This window comes from Lygodium microphyllum, chromosome 10 (assembly GCF_053477565.2).
Source record: "Lygodium microphyllum isolate KBCC chromosome 10, Lygodium_microphyllum_v1.1.10, whole genome shotgun sequence".
In the NCBI taxonomy this organism is placed as follows: domain Eukaryota; kingdom Viridiplantae; phylum Streptophyta; class Polypodiopsida; order Schizaeales; family Lygodiaceae; genus Lygodium; species Lygodium microphyllum.
Genome location: NC_141144.1, coordinates 61,491,962 through 61,515,181, shown reverse-complemented (window position 1 = coordinate 61,515,181; position 23,220 = coordinate 61,491,962). Strand labels below are relative to the sequence as shown.

Here is a 23,220-nt window from a genome sequence, read left to right as displayed (position 1 = left end):
GGCACAACCTTCATGATCAGGCCTTTTAAAAATTGCACATCTCTGTTGTTTTGAAATGGACTTGATGACTGCCATAATACTGGCCTTATTATCTTAGCGTCGAAGTGTAGCGGCATAGCGATTCTTGCGTGCGAGTGCGACGTAAAAGAGTACTCACAAATGGTGGTGTGAAGGAAGCCCCCTTTTTTTTTTTGCCTCTACTGTATTGAAATGGACTTGATGACTGCCATAGTGCTGGCCTTATTATCTTAGTGCCCAAGTGCGGCGGCATAGCGATTCTTGCGTGCGAGCGCGACGTAAAAGAGTACTCACAAATGGTGGTGTGAAGGAAGCCCTTTTTTTTTTTTCTTTTTTGACTCTGCTGTATTGAAATGGACTTGATGAATGCCATAGTACTGGCATTATTATCTTAGTGCCCAAGTACAGCGGCATAGCCATCCTTGCGCGCGAGTGTGACGTAAAAGAGAGTACTTACACACGGTGGTGTGAAGGAAGCCCAAATTTTTTTTTGAGCTTGATTCTTGACGGGTGCTCGTTTTGGCCTTCTCATTTCGTCTCCCTTTTGTGCATGTGTCAGTGTCTGTGAGAGAGCCTTGCTTGGCGGTCGAGGTTATCATTATGGACCACCCCGCAGAAGAAAGCAGCAAGAAGCGCAAGCTCGAGGACGAGGCGGAGGAGGAGGACGAGGAGGAGGAGGACGACGATGACGACAACATCGACGATAACGGCTCTGGCTCGCCTATGCCTCAGGAGGATCTCAGAAAGCTCCTGGAGCCCCTGAACAAAGAGCAGCTCATATCGCTCCTCGTATCTGCGTGAGTTCTTGTTTCACCGCTATGCCTTGCTTGAAATGAAAGACTGTTGGAACATCATGCTTTGCTTAAAATGAAAGGCCGTCAGAACGTTTTCAGATGTGAACTTCATGCCGAAGTTGTTTTTTCTGTGCATTTACTACTTCGTGCCATTTTGTCAACATCACCGAAGCTGTTCTGTGCATGAAGACTTCACATACTTGTTTTGCACATGTGGTGATGAGAATTCGGAAGTATCTGAAGTTAGCGGGAGCGAATCTTGAAGTAGTAAATGGATACAAGGAGGGGCTTGAAGCGCAAGGACACAGATGGAAACTCATTACTAGCAGTTCCTGTTGGAAGAATCGCATTCATGAAACAATTGCTGAGTCTTTTTGCACATTGCATTTATTACCAGCAAGGACAGAATGAAGCATTTTGAGTTTTGCTACAGCATTAAACAGCAGTTCTCCAATGGTGTTTTATTGTGAAGTGGGTTATAATAACGGTAGCAGATAGGCACTGCAAGGTACAACAGGTGTTTATAACTAGTGTATGTTAGGGTTTAAAAAACAATATGCATCTGTGCTATCATCTAGGTACTCACCTGGGTGTTGACCATCTCACCATGCCAGGAAACTGATTGTTTTTGGTACTGTCTCTGCATTGCAGCTTGAGCTATGCCTCTATTTTCTTTTGGCTGCAGTTTGCCCATGCATCGAAGCCCAGATTTCACTCTTTTTTTCGTATTTCTTTCTTGCTGCCTTTTTTATTTGTTTGATTGCAGCTTTATGTTAATAATGATCTGTAGGCAAACAACTCTGACCTATTAGGTGAAATCATGAACTGTGCTGTTGCTAGTCGAAATGATCCATTTATGTCCCTTGTAGTATTATGTCACTGTTGTTTCTGAAACAAGATCTGTGATCACTCAATAAAAACTTCCAACAAATTGAGACCACCGTTTCTCTCTTTTTGATGACCTCCTTCTGAGTTGAATGCATGAATTGTGCAGTCCTTTGATACTTCATCTCCATTCTCAGAATTAAAACTATGCCTCGTTTCTTTTGCTATTACGTGCTTTGACTTGGAAGGCTTGTTTGTGGGAGCCGTGCAGAGGGTCTCAATACTCTGCCGTTGCAGAGGAAATTAGGGATGTTGCAAGCAAGGACCCTGCTCATCGGAAGCTTTTTGTGCGTGGTTTGGCATGGGAGACCACTTCTCAAAATCTCCTTGATGTGAGTGCTTGAATGGTTTGTTTGTTTGGTGTCTATTTGTTGGGAACCTCCAACTTTAGTCATGGCTAATCTATTCCTTTCTTGGTTTACCAACAGTGTAATAGCTCCAATCATAATATTAAGTAAACTCAACATTAGAATAGCCATTTTATTATAGATAGTCATTCCTTTACTAAAAAGTTGAGCCGATGGTTATCTTGCAAAGTTTGCCTTGGGCCCCTTTCATTGCTGTGGACTTATGTAGCAACGATAAAATATAGGTATTCTCACAATATGGTGAAGTAGAAGAAGGAGCAGTAATTGTCGACAAGGTAACAAACAAGTCCAGAGGTTTTGGGTTCATAACTTACAAGCATATGGATTCAGCGCAGAGAGCTCTGAAGGAGCCAAGCAAAAGCATTGATGTAAGTTAACCTTTAGCACACTCTTAAAGTTAGCTTCTGAAGCCTGTAAAATGTAATGGCAATTCTGTTTGAAAGCCATTTTTCAAAACTCTCTGTGAAATGTAAAACTCATTTGAGTTCTTAGAATGTGATATTGAGCTTTGTAATGTACTTTATTTATAGTTCTGTGCTGGCGCAAAACAGAGCTTATTCTACAGGTGTGTGCCATTGAGTCTCATCCTACATAACATCTGAAGAGAGAGAGAGAGGGAGAGAGAGAGAGAGAGAGATGCTGAGGGGCATGGTATCTTGTCGTGCAGATGACCTTCAGTGAGCCTCCCGTGAGCCTGCATAGTGAGCCTAAAATACAACTTGGCCTGGCACTTGTACAGGTGCACTGACATTGCATTAGTTGACATTAAAATGAGCCAAGTCTTTGCAGATAAGTGAATAGGTTGTGAAACGATCAGCTGATGTAAATTTGCTACTGCAAGGGTTTCCGTGTCATTAGCACGCAGCATGAATTCACACCACCATTTCCAGAAGTACCTATATTGCAGTTGCATCACTCAGCTGCTACTTTATGCCGTAACAAAGTTCATCTATGCTCTGACACTCAGCAAGTAAGCCTGTTTGTGATTGTCTTAGAAGGGGCACACATGGGATCTAACATAGTTAGTTGAAACATGTACTGGCTCTTGTAACATGATACTGCAATTTTTGACACAGTTTGTATCTGCTGCAAGTGTTTCCTTGTTGTTAGCAGTCAGGATAGTTTTGCACATGCCATTTGTAGAAGTACCTAGATTGTAGTTGCCTCTCCCAGCTGCTACTTTGATTTGAAGTACATTATCAAAGTCTATCTATGCTATGAATGCCAGCAAGTGAGCCTGTTTTAGATTGCTCACTAGGACACACATGGGATTTAATGTACTTGAAATGATTTTTCTGGCTCTTTTTGCATAACAGTGCAATTTTTCAACACACTTTGTATCTATTGCAAGGGTCTCCATGCTGTTAGCAGTCAGGATGGTTTTGCACATTGTCATTTCTCTAGGTCACACATGGGATTCAACCTAACCGTGAAAATAATTTTACTGGAAATACGTATATTGCAGCAGGATAATTTTTGCACATTACTATTCCCAGAAGTAACTTTCAGCTGCCATTTTGATGAAGTACATTCTTAAAATCTATCTATGCTCTCAACATCAGTAAGCAAGTCTGTTAGTGACTGCTGACTAGAATATGTGCAGTTGTAGCCAACAGTGTGTACAGGGTTTTTATGTAAATCTTTCAAGAATAAGGTCTCTCGAGTTGACTTCTTCTTTTTCTTGTGCAGTTTGCATTAGCCTCGCAAAATATTAGTTTTTCTTGCCACTTTTCATTGTAAATATGTAACACCTGACCAGCCATGATGATACGATGGGATGGATGAATATATAACAATAAAAACGGTGACATAATGGTTGCTACATCAATGATTAGCTAGGTTTATTACTAATATAATGGACTAGCCATGATGGTTTAGAGTTGGATAAATTTTCCCAATTTGGGGCACCATAGAAGGCAATCTGATAGGTAAGGAATCCTTATCCTTTATTATTTAAATGTTGATTCCATGTTTTACTTAACCTTATTTGACCACGTCTCTGCTTCCATATTTTCCATGTTTTACTTAGTTTATTTGACCGCATGTCTCTGCTGTAGTTTTGCCTGATATATGATTGGTACGTGTTGCTAGTGTGGTTATATAACAGCTATATGGTGAGTTTGTATCATAATCAGAGGATCTCAATTTCTTTTTATCCTTTGCATTAGTTTACAACCAAAGTCTACCAAAAAACAGTGTTCACATGCAATTGAGCCTTCTCTCTTTTGTCTATTTTAGAGCAAGTACAAATGATTCCACAAGAAAAGTATGATTTTGGTTTCAGAGTCATGTTACTTGTTTGCAATACAACTCACTAGATTGATTATTATCAATAGATCTTTCAAGAGGATCAAATTGCTTGAAGATTCAAGAATTCTGTCTTCTGTGTTGATCTCTCGGTTGCGAGTCACTGCCAGTGTTTGATGAGGATATTGGAGCTCTCACACACTCTGTCTGTTAGTCTTTTTCTTGTCACAGCAGCCTTCATCAGAGCAACATGAGGAGGAGATGAGGGTTTATTTGTATTGTCCATGTCAATCCTCTGTCCTGTCCAACATATCGTGCAGTCTACATGGCTCTTTTCTACAGTAGCAATGGATTCTTCTACAGTTTGGGGACATTCTGAGGCCGGGTGGACAGTTTGGTTTTGGAAAGACTGCTCGGCAGACAGTTCCAGAATCTTTTTGTTGGGCAGGTAGGACGTTCTGTGAATAGTAGACCAGATTGGCCATTTTACTGGTCCAGCTGGCCAGTCTTGTAGTTTTCTATTGCTGTTGTCACTTTCAGTTGCAGGTCAGCCTAATGTCTGTTCTTTGGGCCTTTCGTAGCCTCCCACCTTCACGTGGCAGTTATCATTCCAGCCACATCATCCTCTCTCATCTCCCTCACAAGTCCACATGTGCAGGGTCTGTCTCATGAGCTTTCCTTTTGTGCTGTGTTTAGATTTGAGTTTTGATGAAGGTTTTATCAGCTTTCACTTTGTGTTTGTTTAGATTGTCTCCCTCTTAAAGGAATGAGTGGTACGAGGGAGCCATGAGAGAAGATGGTGGGGGATGGGATAGAACCCATGGGATGAATGGTGCACAATTAGGAATGGGTGCAGCAATGGAAAGCTACCTTGAAGGACCCTTCCCAATCGAAGGGGAGTGGAGCATGTATAGTTCTCTCTTGCCAACTTGTCAATAAGAATGGCTTCTAATGAAGAATCCTCAACAAAGATGGCTTGCTTAGTGAAGACAGCTTGGGTACTGAGTCTAGTAAGGCCATCTCCTGAGAGGAGATAGAAGTTCCAATTCGGAACATGCAAAACTTTTGAAATAGAGCTTGATAGATAGTCAGGCAATAAAGGCAAGGTGCCAACTCTAGAAACATGCATCAAAGAAATGTCACCAATAGTGGCAATTCCCTCAAATAAATGAAGATTTTGGAGCCCATCTCCTCGAGAAGTCGTATGACTCAATGCATTGCTGTTGATGAGCCAAGGCTGCTCAGAAGACAAGGTAGTTGAAGAAGGCTCCTCCACTTGATGGATGTGAAGAAACATTGATTTGGTGGTAAGAGTTGGTGTCCAAGTAGAGGTGAAGGGAGGCTCCGATGTAGATCTAGGCTTCACTATTAGATGAAGGCAAGGGTATTTCTTCTAGCACTTCTCCTTGGGGTGTGACATCTTCCAATGGTGAGGACACTTGGGATACCCTTTGTGCTTCCCCTTAGAATTGGTATCAAGGTGTGAAAATGACTTTGATTTCTGCTTCTTTCGCCCTTTCTTTTGCTTGGCTTGTCCGTTATTGGTAGATGATGTTGCAAAAGCGTGGCTATGTGCATTGTGTGAAGTGATGCCAAGGTTTGCACTAAGAAAACATAAAATGTACGCACATGACTAAAACACAATAACTTAGACAAGGATGTGATAAATGCAAAAATACAAAATATAAACAGAATGAAGTGAATGAATGAATGCTATAAATGAATGAGAGAGTATACAGATGTTAAAGGCAAAGCAATGGGAGTAGTTGGAGAGTGATGTCCACTAAAGATGGATCTCAAGGTTTGTATCACCAGTTGGAGCAAGCGGGCAGAAAAACACAGCTTGTTTGAGTGTGTTGAATTGTTAGAGGCTTTTAGGAGTAGAATGGCAGTAGTAGGAGCAGCTATGCAGCAAAATGCGGCAGTACACACCTTTTGTATGACCAGGGCAGCAGCTAGAAAGGGAAGATCTGATGCTGATCATTGTCATGAGTTTGTCTAGGTTGAAGGAGAGGAGCAGCAGCCTGTTGCGTGGCAGCAGTAATTGAAAATATAGATTCATCACTTGTTGGAAGTGAAACAACAGCTGGTGACAGCTTTCTTGCTGAAAACGCCATAGTGTAGAGCATCTAGATAGTAGGGTAAGTACTGTAGATAGGGCATTGGGGTTGGAAGGAGTGTGGTAGTAGTCGGAAAGGGTCTGCATAGACATTGGATGGCGTGAATTGATGGTTGGAACCTGTAGAGGAGTGATGACATGCAAAGAAGGGATGGATTGAGTCATATGAGCAATCTCTATTTATAGATGTGGATCCTTCCAAAGGTTAGGTGTTTGCTTACAAGACACAGAAACTTTGGTAATCTTTCAGCTTTGGGGTTGTTTTAATGAGCTAATGAAGATTTATTGTGTAAATTGTAATACATCTTTTTTATCTTAACACTCCCTCTTAGGCCCAAAAGTAAAACGTGAAAGGGATTGCAACCATAGCTCAGCCTCATAATATCATGAGGCATCCCATGCCAAATCAGCTAGGGCATTGGGCTGAGGGTGCATATCGGTTACCCAAGGGCCTACCAAAACTATAAAGGTGATGGTTATCTTACCTTGGAAGCCCCAAGGGTCACCCTAGAGAGGCTAAGTCAGGACTTGCAAAGGCGATGAAACCACTTTGATCTCTTTTTTTGGGGCCTTTTTTTGGAGTAACTATGCCCATGGAGGGAATAGAGGGATGGTTGTATCAAACATCATGAAACAAAAGAGTATCCCAACCACCCCTTTGGGGTGTCTGTGTGACAAAGGAAATGGTAAAGAGGAATGGTGGTAAGAGAGTCGTTGGTGGAAAAAACTCAAGTTCCAGTTAGGGGTTATCTGTACAATGAGATGTGTAGATGAATGCTATATGATGAGAATGTGCATACAAGGAGGTGCCACTTGGACAACGTTTCTTGTGGGGAAATTGTTCATTGCCCAAGTGCCCTTTGACAAAGATGATAATGATCATGCTACCGAAAGGGTAGGTACATCAAGGAAGGTAGGCTGATGTTGAAAACAAAGGCCAAAACTTTTAGATACCAATTGAAGGGTAGGAACCCTCTCTCAGCCATGGATGTGGATGCTGAAGGAGGAAGAGGAATGGGATGCCGGCTTCATGTGGGGTTGAGAATCATGAAAAAGAATGAGGATGAAGCATGGCAATTGAAGGAGCTAGGGTGAAGCAATTGTTGTCATAGTTTCGAGAGATGTCGCAAGATTTGTCTCAAGAGGGGAAACCTCCATTCTGGTAGAAGAGCAAATCCCCAAGGAAGATAAAACCACAAAAGAATGGTGAGCTTTCCATGTCTACAATCTAGGAAGGATTGGTGCAAACCTGCATGTTAGTCCTATACTAAAATACAAAATCTTGCAAAAGAGATTAGAATTTGCAAAAATAGAGGTTCATAATGAAATGCTTCAAACAAAAGTAAATCTAACACAGTGCAGTTGATGCAGTTGTTGAATTAAATCCTAAACTATTGAAAGCAAATGAAAGAGAATGGGTAGAAGATGGTGGGATGAGAGGGAATTGTGAATGAGAAATGCCAACTCAATGCCCAAAAGAAATAGAAGATATAATTCTATTTGTACCTATAAATGTATGTCTATGTCTAGAGCCTCCTCTATTGAAGCTAACATAATCAAATCTTTAATGATCCGACCAAATTCAGCATGTCCTCCTTGTGTGGAGAGATGGCCACCCTCACCAATTGATCGTAACTAATTGTTAGAAGTGTTGCAACAATGGAAGCATAGACGAGTGCTGAAATAAACTGCTGAACACAAGATAGAAGAGAAAGAAACCAAAAGAACACTGCAAAGAAGAGTACTGAGAGATGTGCTTAGGAAATGGAATCCATATACCAAACATGAGATAGTCACGTACAATAGTGAGTCACTAGCTGCATGGGCGTTGGCACCGGCTCCTCTCTCCAAAAGGAAGTCCACTTGAAGAATGATGATAATTGTTTGTGTGGAGGAGGAGCCCAATAAATAGGCACAAAATATGCCATATATAGTAGCTGGTCAATCAACATTAAATGCTGGCCGATTGGCATAAAAATGCCACAAATGCCACATAAATAACCACAATAAAATGCCTAAAATAACGATAAGTGTACTCAGCCCATCAAGCATGGACAGACTCACATGATCTAACAATCTTGCTAACACCCTTTCAAATTATGGGCGATTTGATATAATATAATGATACAATGATAATGACTCATGACAGTGCATAGAACATGAGACAGTCACGTACAATAGTGAGTCATTGGTTGCATGGGCATTGGCACCGGCTCCTCTCTCCAGAAGGAAGTCCACTTGAAGAATGATGATGACTGTATGTGTGGAGGAGGAGGAGCCCAATAAATAGTCACAAAATATGCCATGTATAGTAGCTGGTCAACCAGCATTAAATGCTGGCCAATTGGCATAAAAATGCCATAAATGCCACATAAATAACCACTATAATGCTTAAAATAATGACAAGTATGCTCAGCCCATCAAGCATGGAGAGATTCACATGATTTGACAATCTTGCTAACACCCTCTTAGATTATGGGTGATCCGATACAATACAATGATACAATGATAATGACTCATCGCAATGCATACAACATAGAACCACTAGAGTAGAACCATGGATATCCAAGCAATGGGTGATCCAAGCCACTACCAAGGTGCCTCGGAGAGAACCTGATGTTGATGTCAATTGTATAGTGGAGGGAGAGAGAGTGTGTGTGAACACAAGATATGAGCAAGAGTGGGCAGCAGTTCCACACTCAAAAGGTGCAAGTGTTAGAATAATAGAATGAAAGTACAATAGGTCTTAAGTAAGTTAGACCTATCTCTAACTCAATTGGAGTTAATTTAACTCTAGAACTAACTCTAGAAGTGATGACAAAACTTATTAATGTAGTTGTGTTCACACTACAAACCAAATAACTAAAACATTAGGCATTGCCCATATAATTGGTAAATTCTAACACCCCCCTTGTAGTGCCAATGTGGTAGGAGTACAAGAAGATCAATCACCCAAGGGTAGCAAGTTCAAGAACTTTTAAAAAGTCTCAAACTTTTACAAGGAAGCGCTTTGGTGAAAATGTTTGCAACATTCCCCTGTGTAGGGACATACATTGCAACATTCCCCTATGTAGGGACATACATCAAGCCGATCTCTTTTGCATAGCGACTCTCTTCGACATAATAGTAATGTACCTCAATGTGTTTTGTGCGAGCATGAAACACAAGATTCCGTGTCATTACAATAGCACTTTGACTGTTAGAAAGAATGGGTGTAGGATCCTCCAAAGAAATTTGTAGATCAACCAATAATCTATGCAACCATGTACATTCCATTGTTGCGGTGAAGGCTTGCCTTGTACTCAACCTCACAAGGCAAGGTAGCCACTATAGTTTGTTTCTTACTTAGTCGTGAAATGCATGAATAACCCGAAAAGAAACAATGTCCACTAGTAGATTGCCTAGTGTCTGCATCACCAGCCCAATTTGAATCATTGTAAGCCTGTAGATGCAAGCCCCCCCCCCCCCCCCCCCCCCCCCCTCTCCTTCGGGAAATAATAATGCGTGTAATTGAGTACCTTGCAAATATTCTTAAAGATCCGCTTGACAACTTGCCAATGTATGGTCTGTTGGTTGTGCATATACCTACCCACTCTAGATATTGCATACTGAATGTTAGGGCATGTGCTGCAAAGTTAAAATTGACAGCCAATAGCTTGGTTGTAAATTGCAACATTAGACATCTCTTCACCATCATGCATAGAAAGCTTTAAGCCTAGCTCCATAGGAGTGCACATAGGTTTGCAATCTTGCATATTAAAGCTATGTAACAGCTTATCCACATATTGTAACTGTGACGTGCTAGCAAATTAGTCAGTTCATGCCTGAGTCTGTACATGTGGTACAGCAGGCTAGGCACTAGAGATATTTTAGGCATTTTGTTTGTCAGTATTTATGGGGATTTGGCATTATTCACAGCCAGTTGACCAGCATTTAATGCTGACAGACCAGTCATATTTTATGACATTTATTTGGCCTATATATTCTCAGGCTCCCTCCTCCTCATTCACTCATCACTTGACTCTGTACTGTCTCATGTCCTGGTATATGGATTCCATTTCTCGAGCATACATTTGAGTTCTCATCTGTATTGTGTTCTCTCTTTCTTTTTTTTTTGTCTTGTGTTCAACAGTTTATTTCAGCACATGTTTATGCTTCCATTGTTGCACCTCTTCTGACATGATATCAGATTTTAGGATTAGTGCTCTCGCTGATTTCAGGATTGTTTTCACCCTTGCTGATCAGGCGACTGCTGCTCCAACAAGGTGACCTGGTTTACCTGCATTTTTTGCTGATGTCAGCATCCGTGTCCGTTTCAGCCTATGTTTTGGTGCCTTTGCATCTCTTCCTAGCTGGGTACTTGCATTATCAGGCCGTTTTTGCTGTTTTTGACAGTTTTTGATTGATTTTTTGACTTTTTGCCGTAGCTTTTGTCTTATTTTGGTTAGATTTTGGGTTATATTGTATGTGAACTCTTGTTTTTTGGCTGTTTGTGCTCATGTTTTGGTTGTGTATTCTCTCCAAATACCTTTTTTTCTCTACTTGTCTTCTCCATCCTCTACAGATGGCTCCTCCATACACATCCATTGATGATACGCTACATGGAGATTCCCGTGAGGCTTTTGTAGCTTCAGAGAGGGGTTTGAAGACGAAGAAATTGAAGCCCAGTGTTACAACTGTGGCAGGAAAGGTCATTTATGGAAGGATTGCAAAGAGTTAGCAGCTTCCAGGAGGAAAAAGGGGCAGAAGATGAAGCGGGATGTGGACTCCTCCAACAAGTCATCATCTGCCTTAGATTTCAACTCAGACCCTCGAGCCAAGGTGAAGTCTAAGGCGCGGAAGGGATCCACTTCTTCGGATCGTGGGAAGGGCTTGGCGGCCCCTCCCTCAGCTGCTTTCTAGTGGTGGTGATGCGGTCATTCCTCATGACTCTCTAGTGCCGGAGAGGGCATGTGAGAGGGTGGTGAGATGGGGCAACTGTGTCTCATCTCTATAGCTACACAAATGCACAGGATCTAGAGAGGGACATCCTTGACACATCGATCAAAGTTTGGTAGGTACGAATCTTGGAGAGCTGGGATTGACATCCAGGTTCATGATGGGTTGGTTCTTTGACAGAGAGCGGGTGGCTTACGTTTGGAGCTCACATGAGGGGACACTTTGGCGATTCGACTAAAGGACAGGAATTCGTGGTCATTCATGCGTTGTGGCATTGGGTGGTTGTGTGTGCTACATTAGAGGCATCATTGACGGACATGAGAGTTGCTATGACTCTTTTCTATTTTCAGGAGCTGGTACGATTGACATCAACATCGTGGGAGTAGTCGTACTATTTTTGAGCCCTTTGTTAGCCAATTAAGCATCAATTTTAGAGTACCATGCACGGAAGCCTGTTTGAGACCGCAAAGAGCCTTATGCAGCTTGCATACTATGTGCTTTTTCCCTTTAAACACAAACCTTAGAGGTTGTGACACATTAATATCCTCATGTAAATCCCCATTCAAGAATGCTGTCTTAATGTCCAAGTGACGTACTTTCCAACCATAATGTGCAACCATCACAATCACACATCTCACCGTACTTGGAGGGGATGTAGGAGCAAAAGTTTCCTCATAATCTATGCCATTCCTCTACGCATAGCCTTTTGCTACCAACTGTGCTTTGTACCTATCAATTGTACCATCAACTTTACGTTTGAGTTTGAAAACCCACTTAGTGCCAATGGCCTTCTTGCCAAGTGGTAGATGTAACCAGCGTTCCTCCTTGGACAGGGTGGTAAATAACCTGATTAAGCACTATTTACAGTAAGTAACAAATTCACAAAACTGAAATGCATACTTTATCATATAACCTTGGACAATGGATACCTTGTTGACCCTAAAATTGGCGCCTCTTTCGGTATTTCTTTAATTTAATTAAAGAAAAAGCTTATTTACAATTTCCTTTCGGCATTCCAACTTCCCTTGCTGTCTAAAATGACCAACAAGTCTTCAATCTGATTTGCCCCTTGATTCAGGCAGTCAATTGGCCTTCATCCGCTTTGATGAAGATGGAAAATGCCCCAAGTTCATTGATTTGCTGGTCCCTCCACTTGAATTTGACTAAAAACAGCTTTAACCTTGTTGAATCCAAGTCTTGGAGCTTCCAATTTTTGGCACACTTCCCAAGGTTTTTGCTAAACCCTAATTTTTGTTGTAGATTAGGGTTTATAGCAGAGAAATTTGCAATTTCTCAGCCTTTAGTGATCTCAATGCTGTAATCTTTGGAGCAAGGTTGTAGAAAGGTTGGGAGATGAGAGAGAATGCTGAGGAGAGAGAAAATTCAGACTTTTTTTTTGAAGAATTGAAGAAAATCTGTCATTTACTGTTGTTGCATTGTCTCAACAGCTTGTAGATGCAAAGAATTGGAGAAAATCAGTCATTTATTGCTGCTGCATTGTCTCAACAGCTTGCAAATGCAAAGAATTGAAGAAAATCAGTCATTTATTGCTGTTGCCTTGTCTCAACAGCTTATAGATGTTGTCACTTGCTATTGATTGGTCTTCCCCTGCCCCTGGCTGTCTCAGAAGGTCCTCCAATGGCTTCAAATCAGACCAGCAGCAACTTCTCTCTCTCCCTCTTGTAGGGTGAATACACTAAAATGCTTCTCTCTAGCCTCTAAAGACGTTTTTTAAATCTTGCATGGGCATTTTGACAAGTAGCAACCTTCCCAAATGGTTTTTTCAGCATTATCCATAATTAAATATTAATTTTCAGTCTTGAAATACTGAAAATTAATCTAATAATTATTTTGGTGCCCTGAAAAATAATCTGATTGGCTAATAATTAAATTGGCTAGGCAACTTCCATTCTCGAGTGTCTTTGTGTCATCTATGACCATCAAATTGGTGTTGAATACCTTTAAATGCCACTTCTCTAGTGTCACCATATCACCAACTGACATTTATGGCCCAATGAATGACCTAGGTCAACAACTGACACCAGACACTACCAAGTACCTGTGTGGCATAACTTATAGCAACTTTTACTTTTGACATCGTGTGATTTCTTGGGGTCTCGGGCTCGTAAATTTACTCTAACCCTAGTTACACCTCATATGTGCAACATTCGCTTAACCATGTGATTAAAAATTAATCCACATGTTAAGTGAGGTTTCAAAAATACATGTCCCTATGACAACAAATCCACAAGATCCCATATAGAGTTAGTGGCAATGGAGTCTTAACTCCTCTTGCATGGCTTGCATCCAATGTAGATCTTGCTTGCATCCAATGTAGATCTTGTTGAGCTTCGTACAAGAAAGTAGGCTCATCATCATCCAATAGTGAGCTCATAAACATATGCTCGTCACAATCATCTACTTCCGTTATATTAGCCAAATGTGCCCCCCCGCATCACATATCGTATGCTTGGTAGCCCTTCTAGCGTGCGGAGGTAATGGGGCATCTGTTTTACTCTCTTGAAGAGTTTGTAACAGCCATCTCGGGATTGTTTTTGCTGCATTTATAGTAGCCCTTTCATGCTGAACCGCTGCCTCCACTGTACGTGGCAAACCTTCATCAATACCCTGTTCTTTGGGAGCATATGGAGCAACAACAGCTTGTTGTAACGGATCTGTCCTGCCAATTACAGCAGGCATGGACTCTAAAGAAAGTGGTTAAAGGCCTTAAAAAACATCACCAATGTCATGTGTGGTTGACATTTGAAACTAGTTGTGAGAAAATGCTGCATTTTCAGCAACTACGACATTCCTAGTGATAGACACCTTCTTCCATGGGTCATACATGTGATAGCCTTTGCATGTCAACTGTAGCCGATACAAATGCATTTTACAGCCTTATCTTCAACTTTCCATGAAGTTCTTTCGGTACATATATGTAGGCTATGGAACCAAATAGTCGAAAATAGTAAACTTTGGGTTTCTTTTCATGGCAAGCCTCAAATGGAGTGATCATCTTCAAATTATAGTAACATGGAACGGGGAATGAGAACAGATACGGGGACGGGTTTGGGGACGGGGACGACTAAAAGCAAGGAATGGGGACAGGGGGTGGGATGTGGGAGGGAACAACTTACATAAATAGCATTTGAAAATGTATGCATGTGATGTGGTGGATGGATGTGTGGGCATAGTAATAGGGGATGCCCATTTTGTAGCTTCCCGTCCTAGTCCCATCCCCATGTTAGAGCCCTCTCTCATGGTAACAGGAGATGGCAATTTATAATTCTTGTCCTCGTGGGCCCATCCCTATTCCCATCCCTATCCCCAAAAACCGGTCCCATGTTACTGTGTGTGGGTGAATGTATACTACCAAAGAGAACATACAAAAAAACCACCCCCTAAAAGACACCTACTCCACCCACCAAAAAAAAAAACTGTCAAAAATGTCCCCTAACAGGGGACGTGACAAGGAGACAGGGCGGGGAATGGCTGGGACAGGGGGGACGGCTCGACTGTTGGGGATGGGACAGGGGACGTCCCCATTCCATTTTGGCGTCCCCATTCAGCCCATTTGTTTGGGATTGCATTCCCGCGTTTCGAAGCCTCAGGACGGCCGATCCCTGTTAATATGCTTCAAAGCCTTTGTAGGTGCCTTATTCAATACATGATTGGCACACTGAAGCCCTTCTAACTAAAATTTATGTGGTAGCCCGTTGCTTTTTAACATACAACGAGTCATTTCCATGAGAGTATGATTTTTCCTTTCAACAATTCCATTTTGTTGAGGAGCCATTCTAATAGTGGCTTGATGCGTAATGCCACGATCCAACGAATATTTCTCAAATGCACGAGACATGTACTCCCTCCCTCTATCTCTAAGAAGTGTTTGCACTTTAAACTAGTTTCAGCCTCAAGCTTTGCCACAAGATGTTCAAAATGCATGAATACATTAGACTTGTCCTCATGGGACCACAAATATCAGAGTGAATAAGTTGCATTTTTTGGGCAGCACACAATGCACCATCCTTTTTGAAGGCAAACTTGTGCATTTTGCCCAAAATACATCCCTCACATGCATGAGGAGGTGGGGCCTCTGCTAGAGGCAATGTATCTACCATATGACACTCCTAAAGGGTCATCAAACTTTCAAAACTCATATGTCCATAGCAGACATGCCAAAAGCTTTGCATTTTGCATAATGGATGTAAGACTAGTGATTGCCAGACCATCATGGACTGTTTGTTATATAGTTGCTAGGTACGAAAGGTACGATACAATAAAGTACGGTACTAAATGTTACCTTATGATTTTATAAGGTACATTACGATATTATTACGAAAAGAATTTAACATGATTTAAAAAAAAAAACCATAAATCTGAGGGTGACCATCGTGGTTGCATGGGCTGCGCAAAACATACGATACAACTATAGTCTAGACTTTAGTGTGTCAGTGGCATCATGCATGTGCATACAATGATAGTAGATACAAAAAAGAGAGAGACCTATGAATCTATGATAAGGCATCGCTATCATCATCATCATCATTTGAGTGCTCATCAAGAGAGTTTGAAGATGACTCCTTGGCATCAGATGATAAGACACACTCATACTCATCATCATTGATGAGGTTACCATCATCATCAAATGATGGCTCCTAAGGTGGTGGTTGTGTAGGCAAGGGGAGGATGTCATCATGAGGTATAGAATGTGAGTTACTAGACTCTAGAGTCTCACCTTACATTTGTTTATAAGCCACTTGAACCACCCCTCCTCGATGTTGGAGGGCGTCAAATGATCATGCCTCTGCTACCACCTACTCGAACTCCTTGCCCACGAGCACGTTGAGTGTGAGTGTCACGAGTATTTGCTGCTATAAGCTCTCTACAGAGCTTTGCAAAAATCATTTTCTCCTTGTCCACTTCCTGATGTACACTCAGAAGAGTGTCGCCCGTCAACTTGAATGTATGAACATTCACCTACACAATGCACGTAAGATTGTAAATGCTAAAGTCTAAATTGCAAAGTATAAACTTCAAAGTTCAAAGCTTAAAACAACAAATTTTAAATTTTATGGTTAAGTGTTTAAACTTTACCTCCTTCGGACTACCCATGTTTATCATATCCCTCATCTTGTGTAAGTTAGTGCGGCAATAGACTAGCCGCTATAACTATTGTGTGCTAAGCTGATTGCGAATCCTTGTGTGAATGAGAGCAAGTGACTCTCTCCTCCAACAAGTGGGAGAAGCAAAAGCCACATGACCTCTCTGATTTGCATAGCATCGTAGCTCCTCCAGCACTGCATTGTAGTCATCCATAGGGACCACACAAGTCAAATAAGCAAGCTGGTCTGAATAGAACTCTCTATCATCCATGACCATCGATGACTTGTAGGTCGGATGTACCAATGCGACAAAACCATAGATGGGCTTATGCATCCATGCCCATCTCCTCTTTGCTATCTCTAGAACATGTGCATGTTGTGTCTTTGCGATCACTATACAAGCATTTGCCTCCATCAATGCCGCTCTAAAGAAGTGAATGAGAAGACCTATGGTGGAGCCCTCGCAATCACTCAGACGTAATACCTTATCAAGGGGAGTCACGACAATGACAATAGCACAAACTTTTTGCCAAAATTGTTCATTAAGGCACAAGCTTTGCATGGCTTTGGCCTCCCCTGTCTCATGCTCATCCCACTCATTCCATAGAGTAGACACAGCGGACCACACCTCATAAAGGTGCTCCAGTAATAACCACATGTAAGCAAAGTGAGTTGAAGAAGCCCAGTGTGCTACGCTCATGATACATCGCAAGCACCTTTACCTTTACTACATAGTTGTCAGGTACGAAAGGTACGATATGGTACGGTATGATAAAATACGGTACTAAATGGTACCTTAAGATTTTATAAGGTATTGTACGATATTAGTACGACAAAAAAATAACTTGATTATTTTGGACAAAAGATAATAGAATAGATATTTCAAGTCTAAATAGCAATGCTATTAGAGTATATAAGGTGAGTACTTGAGGGTAACATGCCAAGGCCCAAAACCTAATGCCGAATGTGCAACATGCGCTACTGCTACCTACAACTTATAACTACATAGATGGGAGTGGATACATCATACATGCATGATCATACCGATAAGAGAAGTGTGGGGTTGAGAGAGAGAAGGTTGAGAGAAATTGTTTGAATCTCAATAACCTAATCTCATGGGAGAATCATATTAATATAAGGAGCATTTAGCTTGTCCCAAAGTGCAGTTCGAATGGAAAAGATGCATCCATTAAGTTGGTACCTTATGATACTAATACGTAAGGTACGGTACCTAAAGTATGGTATAGTATTAAATCTTTCGTATGTGGTACTAGTGCAGCTAGAGAGAAGAAGAGGCTAGAGAGAGAGAGAGAGAGAGAGAGAGAGAGAGAGAGAGAGAGGGGGGGGCTTGGGGGAGAAATAAGAAAGAAGGAAGGAAAAGAAAAGAAAGGAGAAAGAAAAAAAGAAAGTTGTAGACTTAAAGTAGAGTGGCCCAAAAGTGCCTATTTTTTCGTACTAAATGATACGGATACGTATCGTACCGTACCGTACAGATTAGTTTGTGTTGTCTCCACCTGTCCGTGTATGCCATCAGCTCCGCCTGCCCGCGTGTGCTGTCAGCTTGCCCGGTGTTGAGCTGCGCAGTAGCTATCGCAGCCCCATCGACTGTTGACTGCTCCAGGTAACTTTGCCTATTGCCTCCGACCAGCATGCCGTTGCCTGCGTGTCAACTTCCTTTGGCTCACGTGCTGCCTGCCTGGTTGAGTCGACCTGACTGCAAAGTCAACTACTCGCCCAGCCTGCATCTGTCCAGCTCACGCCTTTTCACTGCATCTTGAGAAGCGTGCACTCCTGAGCTGCCTTGTGCTGGCTCTGATACCAGTTTGTTGTGCAGGTCTGTTTGTGAGTTGAGCTGGGAGTGAAGGTGTAGAGAGTTGAGAGCAGTAGAGTGAGAGAGTGAGCACGACACTTGGTGTTTGGTACAAAGACTTGTGTACCACATTTTAGGTTTTGAATATATATAAAGTACAAAAGTCAAAGGGTGCGTTCACACCTGAACACGGTAAAAGGCACGGTGAGCCTTTATTCCCAACAGTGCCTTACCTACTGCCTTGATGTTTGGGTGATGTCTCCTCGTGATTACTGCATGGCTTCATGCATGTCATTTGTTGGAATTTGTGACACTTGCAAAAGCTGTCGATGTAGGTTATGTGAAGTGTCCTCCCTATCTATGGCTCCTGGTTGGCTTGACTTCTAGGCTATTGTTCATCCCTTCGCTTGGTGGCCTTCTTACTTAGATGCTTGTTTAGTGTCTTTGCGTTTAATGCTTCTTCACACCGGACTTAAATAGTGTGGCCCTTCTTATGTTAGCATTGGGAGAGGGATTGCATTGACATATTTGTACTTGAGAACCACAAGGAATAATTGCTTTAGACCGCTTTAAAAGTAGTTTTTCCATGTGTATGGCGAGCTTTATTGGTTGCTCATGCAAATTTGGTATGTGACAGCTTGTACATCTCCTTCCTATACTTGAGCTAGTGGTGGGTTTTTAGGCTTATCATGCTCCCTTGAGGTAGCCTTGTAGTTGCATGTTCAACTTTGGAAAGATTGATAATTAGTTTGGGGCTGAGGTGTTGGAACTTGGCTACTTTAGACTGTTGGGTTAGCTGGATATGTCTTTGTTATGCAAATTACTGAATAGGGTGGGCTTGAAGACAATAGAATATGCGGTGACCCTATGAATGAGTCTTCTATTTTGCCATCTTCCACAATAATTTTGTAAACCAAGAAATCATGGGTTAGTGTGGGCTAGGCTGGAGGAGAGATAAGGCATCCCTTCATGAGTGTGAGGAATCAACCTGTCGACGGGACTGGGCCTTTGTCAATCGCAAAAGCAAATAAGCCACTTAGAATATGATTATTTTACCTGTCCTGAAACTTACCTGAATAATCTTTTTTCACAACAGTTTTGTGACAGTTTTAAGTCATTGTTTTTGACAATCATTATGATGTTGTGCAAATTTATCATATTACAGGGAAGGATAACTGTGTGCAATCTAGCGACTTCTGGCACAATGGGTCCTTCAGGCACTGATATTTCTCAAAGAAAGTTATACATAGGTGGTCTTTCTTTCGACACTACAAGTGAGACTGTACTAAAGATCTTTTCACAGTATGGAGAGATTGAGGAGGGAGCAGTTGCTTATGATAAGAATTCAAATAAGTCCAGGTAAATACAGTCAGATTTTCTTCCTTCAGTAGTTTGTCTTCAGGTGATAGAGGCCAGAGGGTCTAAGGAATTAAGAAACACTGATGTTTGCTCTTGCAGAGGGTTTGCTTTTGTGACGTTCAAAACAGGGGAAGCTGCCAGAAAAGCAATAGAAGATACTAATAAAACTATTGAAGTACGTCTACCTGTAACAATGCAGTATAAAAGTTGTTTTGTAAATTTCCTAATTTCTTAAGAGTTCTTTGGCTGGGTTTCTTTATCAGCTCAAGTGGGTTACATGATAAATCTTTAAATGTGGTATTTGCCTGGTTTTGATTGTTACAATGATTGTGTAACAGGGGCGCCATGTGACAGTGAAACTTGCTTTAGATGGTCAGAAGGAAAAGCCCGCAGGTCTGACACCACAAGGGCATGGCTATACTCAAGCTCAGCACGCTTATAGTGCTGTTAATCCCAACCTGGCTGCATATTCCAGGCAGCCACAGGCTGGGGCTGGCTTGGGCATATCAGCTTATTCCCCAGGTCTTGGTTTTTCTGGTCAGTCTGCCTATGCTGGCCTCACTGCTTCTCAATATGGAGCAGTGCTTCCTGGAGCATCTCAACAATATGCACAATATGGCTTCCCATGAGAAATTTGAGCTGACCTTGGATGGTACTAGTCTGCCCTGTCGATTAACATCTTCCAGCAGCACTGGGGACAGATTGTAAGGCCAAAGGGGGGTCTATGTCTGCACATCAGTGCCTTTAGGGGCTAATTATATCCACTGTTGAATTCTAGCTTCCCATCCCCAGGCCAACATATGTTACACCATTAGTATAACTAGGGAGAACCCGTAAACAACTTAGGAGGCTTTACTGCGTGCCCCACTCCTGTGCATGCATGGAGAGTCCTGTGTTTTTCGATCACTTGGTTTAACTTGGTGACACCTCTTGTACTGACCTTGTTTTCCCTGTGACATTCAAGCACTGTTATATTCATTGTTGTTTGTAGACATTATGAGTGCTTCGGCTTGTTGGCATGATCATGACTTCTGGTTCTCCTGGAGAGCTTTTGTGCTAATCAGTTCATTCATAGGCGTCTTTTCTCTGGATTTTAGTGTCGCCTGAAAGTGGTTCAGTATTGCCATCTTGTATTTCTATGCCATTATCTATAATGCATGCCGCAGGTTCAGATTGGGGACTCTGCAACTGATTGGGAGTTTCATGATTAAGCTCACCTCAAGATACATTTTTGGTTGCAGTTATTCAGCAAATTTAGTAGACGCCAAAATTTTCCATTTGTTCTTGTCTCATGTTTCCATTTTGTGGAGGTCGCTGGGCAGTTTTAGGGGATCTTCTTAACATCAGATCCTTTATGTCACGGAGATAGAGAAACAAAGCCATGGTCTTTTGAATTTGATTTTGCTGGTATGCTTTGGCTTTCTAAAGGACAGACCAGGCAACCAGGTTTTCTGAAGATTGCTGGTATCGTTTGGCTTTCTGAAGAAACGACATCAATGGGCTTCTATTATATTGTTTTGGTGCTTAAATAAAAAGTCTGTGTAGACTTCTTCCAAAGAGTGCATCAGTGTCATCACAGGGTATGTGGACTTTTGCATCAAGTAGGCATGATTCAAAGCATAGAGGTAAACTACATTAAGGAGGGGAACCAAGCCCTCAAAAAGCCATTATTTTCAAACTGAAGAATCTTGTCTAAGGTGCCAGTAAGATGTGTGGGCTATCACACCAAAGTAAAATACATAATGGATCTTGCACTAAAGTCCCTTGAAGAGAGGTCGTGTGCTAGAGGATGAGCACTCAAGTCCCTTCAAGAGAGGTCGTGTGCTAGAGGATGAGCAAATGTGCAGAACTTTAACTACTATTCAGAGGCCTCAGTTTTGAAGAGGTTTACATGATTTTGTCATTTAGAAAAAGACATGAAAGCTGAGAATGTTTGGGCTTGTCTTGTGAAGTAAAGCTACCTTGGGGGTTCTCACATATAGTGCCAACAATATGATTAGTGCCAAACCATTTTGAATGCTATATATCGGCTGGCATCACTATTACCATTGTAAAAAGGAATGTGTTGATACCAATGTTTCTTGTCCAAATGTCTTGACCCCATACTTTGAAATGGGATTCTCTCTTAGTGCTCTCTCTCTCTCTCTCTCTCTCTCTCTCTCTCTCTCTCCCTCCCAAACAAGTAAAAGCTCTTCTTTTGGCAAAAAAAAAACTGTAGTAGCACTTCATATTTAGATTTGTAATTAATATTTGACACGAGTACCGAGGGTAGGACTGCCCACTTGCTGTTCAATAACCTTGTTCATCAAAGTATTAGGACCTTGATCACTTGTCGGATGAGCTAGTTTACTCTTAAAACTAGGTGGTTAAAGGGCTTGGTAGATGGGCAGAATGCAAACACCCTTATTGATTGTAGTGGGTAGCCGACTTTTAAAGGCTCATTGGATTACACTAGGATAACCCAAAGTATAGAGCATCTTTTGTATTCATTGTTCTTGCAAAGCGGCATTCAAACATTTCAAAGCCATGAAAATGTTTTTAAGAACTAGGATGAAGGAAGTTGACATTGGTACATAGAACAAAAACCCTTGTATGTACTTCCAAACATATTCAAAAAGTGAAAGAATCCCACATCGATAAAGCAACATTTAGTGTTTGCTTAGACATTCAAGGTATGAAAAATTGGCTCCACAAATTGATGATAAGCTTTGATGCAAATCCAAAAGTTGAAGATATCTATTGAATCACATCAAAATAATACTTCTAGAAGAGGCAACATGCACTTGTTTGTTGGTTGGTTGCTTGAGCATGAGATGGGTGTGGGGTTGTGCAAGTGTACCATTTTGGTAATTAAAACATGTTATATAGTAAAGAAATGAATGTCTTGATCTTGTAAGTAATATATAAGGTTTCTAGCTAGCGATGAGCAAATACATTTTGTGCCTTATAAAGACTATCCAAGTGCAAACACGAGTGGATAACGTTGAGGATGTTACCTAACATTACCTAGACAAGTCACCTTAAGTATATCCTATCCTAATTTGAGCCCAACGAGATACACATAGACCTTGTTGGTATGTACTAGAAAGCAATTGCTTCAATTGGAATTTGGTAGACCAATTGTGTGTTGCATACAACCTATCTACCACTTCCAAGTGTATTTGCAAGGTATTACATGGGGGAGAATACCTAGAGCATTGATCTTTTATCCTCTTAGGTCCTATGTAAATTATACCATCCACCTAGTGCATCATAGGACCATTGGCTAGTCATATAGGTAGAAAATATACTACTTTTAAGTTGCAAAGGATCCCCTAACCATTGCTAGAGTGTTGAGTATTCAAAGCATACTTTGATAACTTGAGTGTACTTAGATTATGTTTTAGTAACATTGAGTAAACTTGGCAAAGTTGGAGAGGCCTAAACCTTGTATTGATAATCCCCTTTTCCTTGGGCTTTTGGCTCTTGCAACAACTCCACATTCAAGTCATTATTGAGAATATTTGTCATCCTAGGATTTGTTAAACTCGTCCAAACTATGATTGGTTTGCTTTCTCCACGACTCCATTCAATGTGA

General features: G+C 41.4%; 1 protein-coding gene across 1 annotated transcript; it reads left to right on the top strand.

Annotated features, from left to right (window-relative positions):
• The first annotated feature begins 462 nt into the window (after positions 1-462).
• On the top strand, positions 463-20,635 carry LOC148030071 (UBP1-associated protein 2C-like). The gene is made up of 8 exons (XM_087686349.1): positions 463-480; positions 578-815; positions 1,909-2,029; positions 2,290-2,433; positions 2,733-2,804; positions 19,450-19,643; positions 19,743-19,818; positions 19,982-20,635. The coding sequence occupies exons 2-8, from the start codon at positions 619-621 to the stop codon at positions 20,270-20,272; spliced, it is 1,095 nt and encodes a 364-aa protein (XP_087542475.1). The 5' UTR covers positions 463-480; positions 578-618; the 3' UTR covers positions 20,273-20,635.
• The last annotated feature ends 2,585 nt before the right edge of the window (positions 20,636-23,220 follow it).

Excerpts from the sequence above, each read along its gene's own strand:
- LOC148030071 (XM_087686349.1), top strand. The coding sequence starts at position 619 with ATGGACCACCCCGCAGAAGAAAGCAGCAAGAAGCGCAAGCTCGAGGAC. Across the intron at positions 816-1,908 it reads ATATCGCTCCTCGTATCTGC|AGGGTCTCAATACTCTGCCG; the intron begins GTGAGTTCTTGT and ends GGAGCCGTGCAG. Across the intron at positions 2,434-2,732 it reads AGCCAAGCAAAAGCATTGAT|ATGACCTTCAGTGAGCCTCC; the intron begins GTAAGTTAACCT and ends CTTGTCGTGCAG.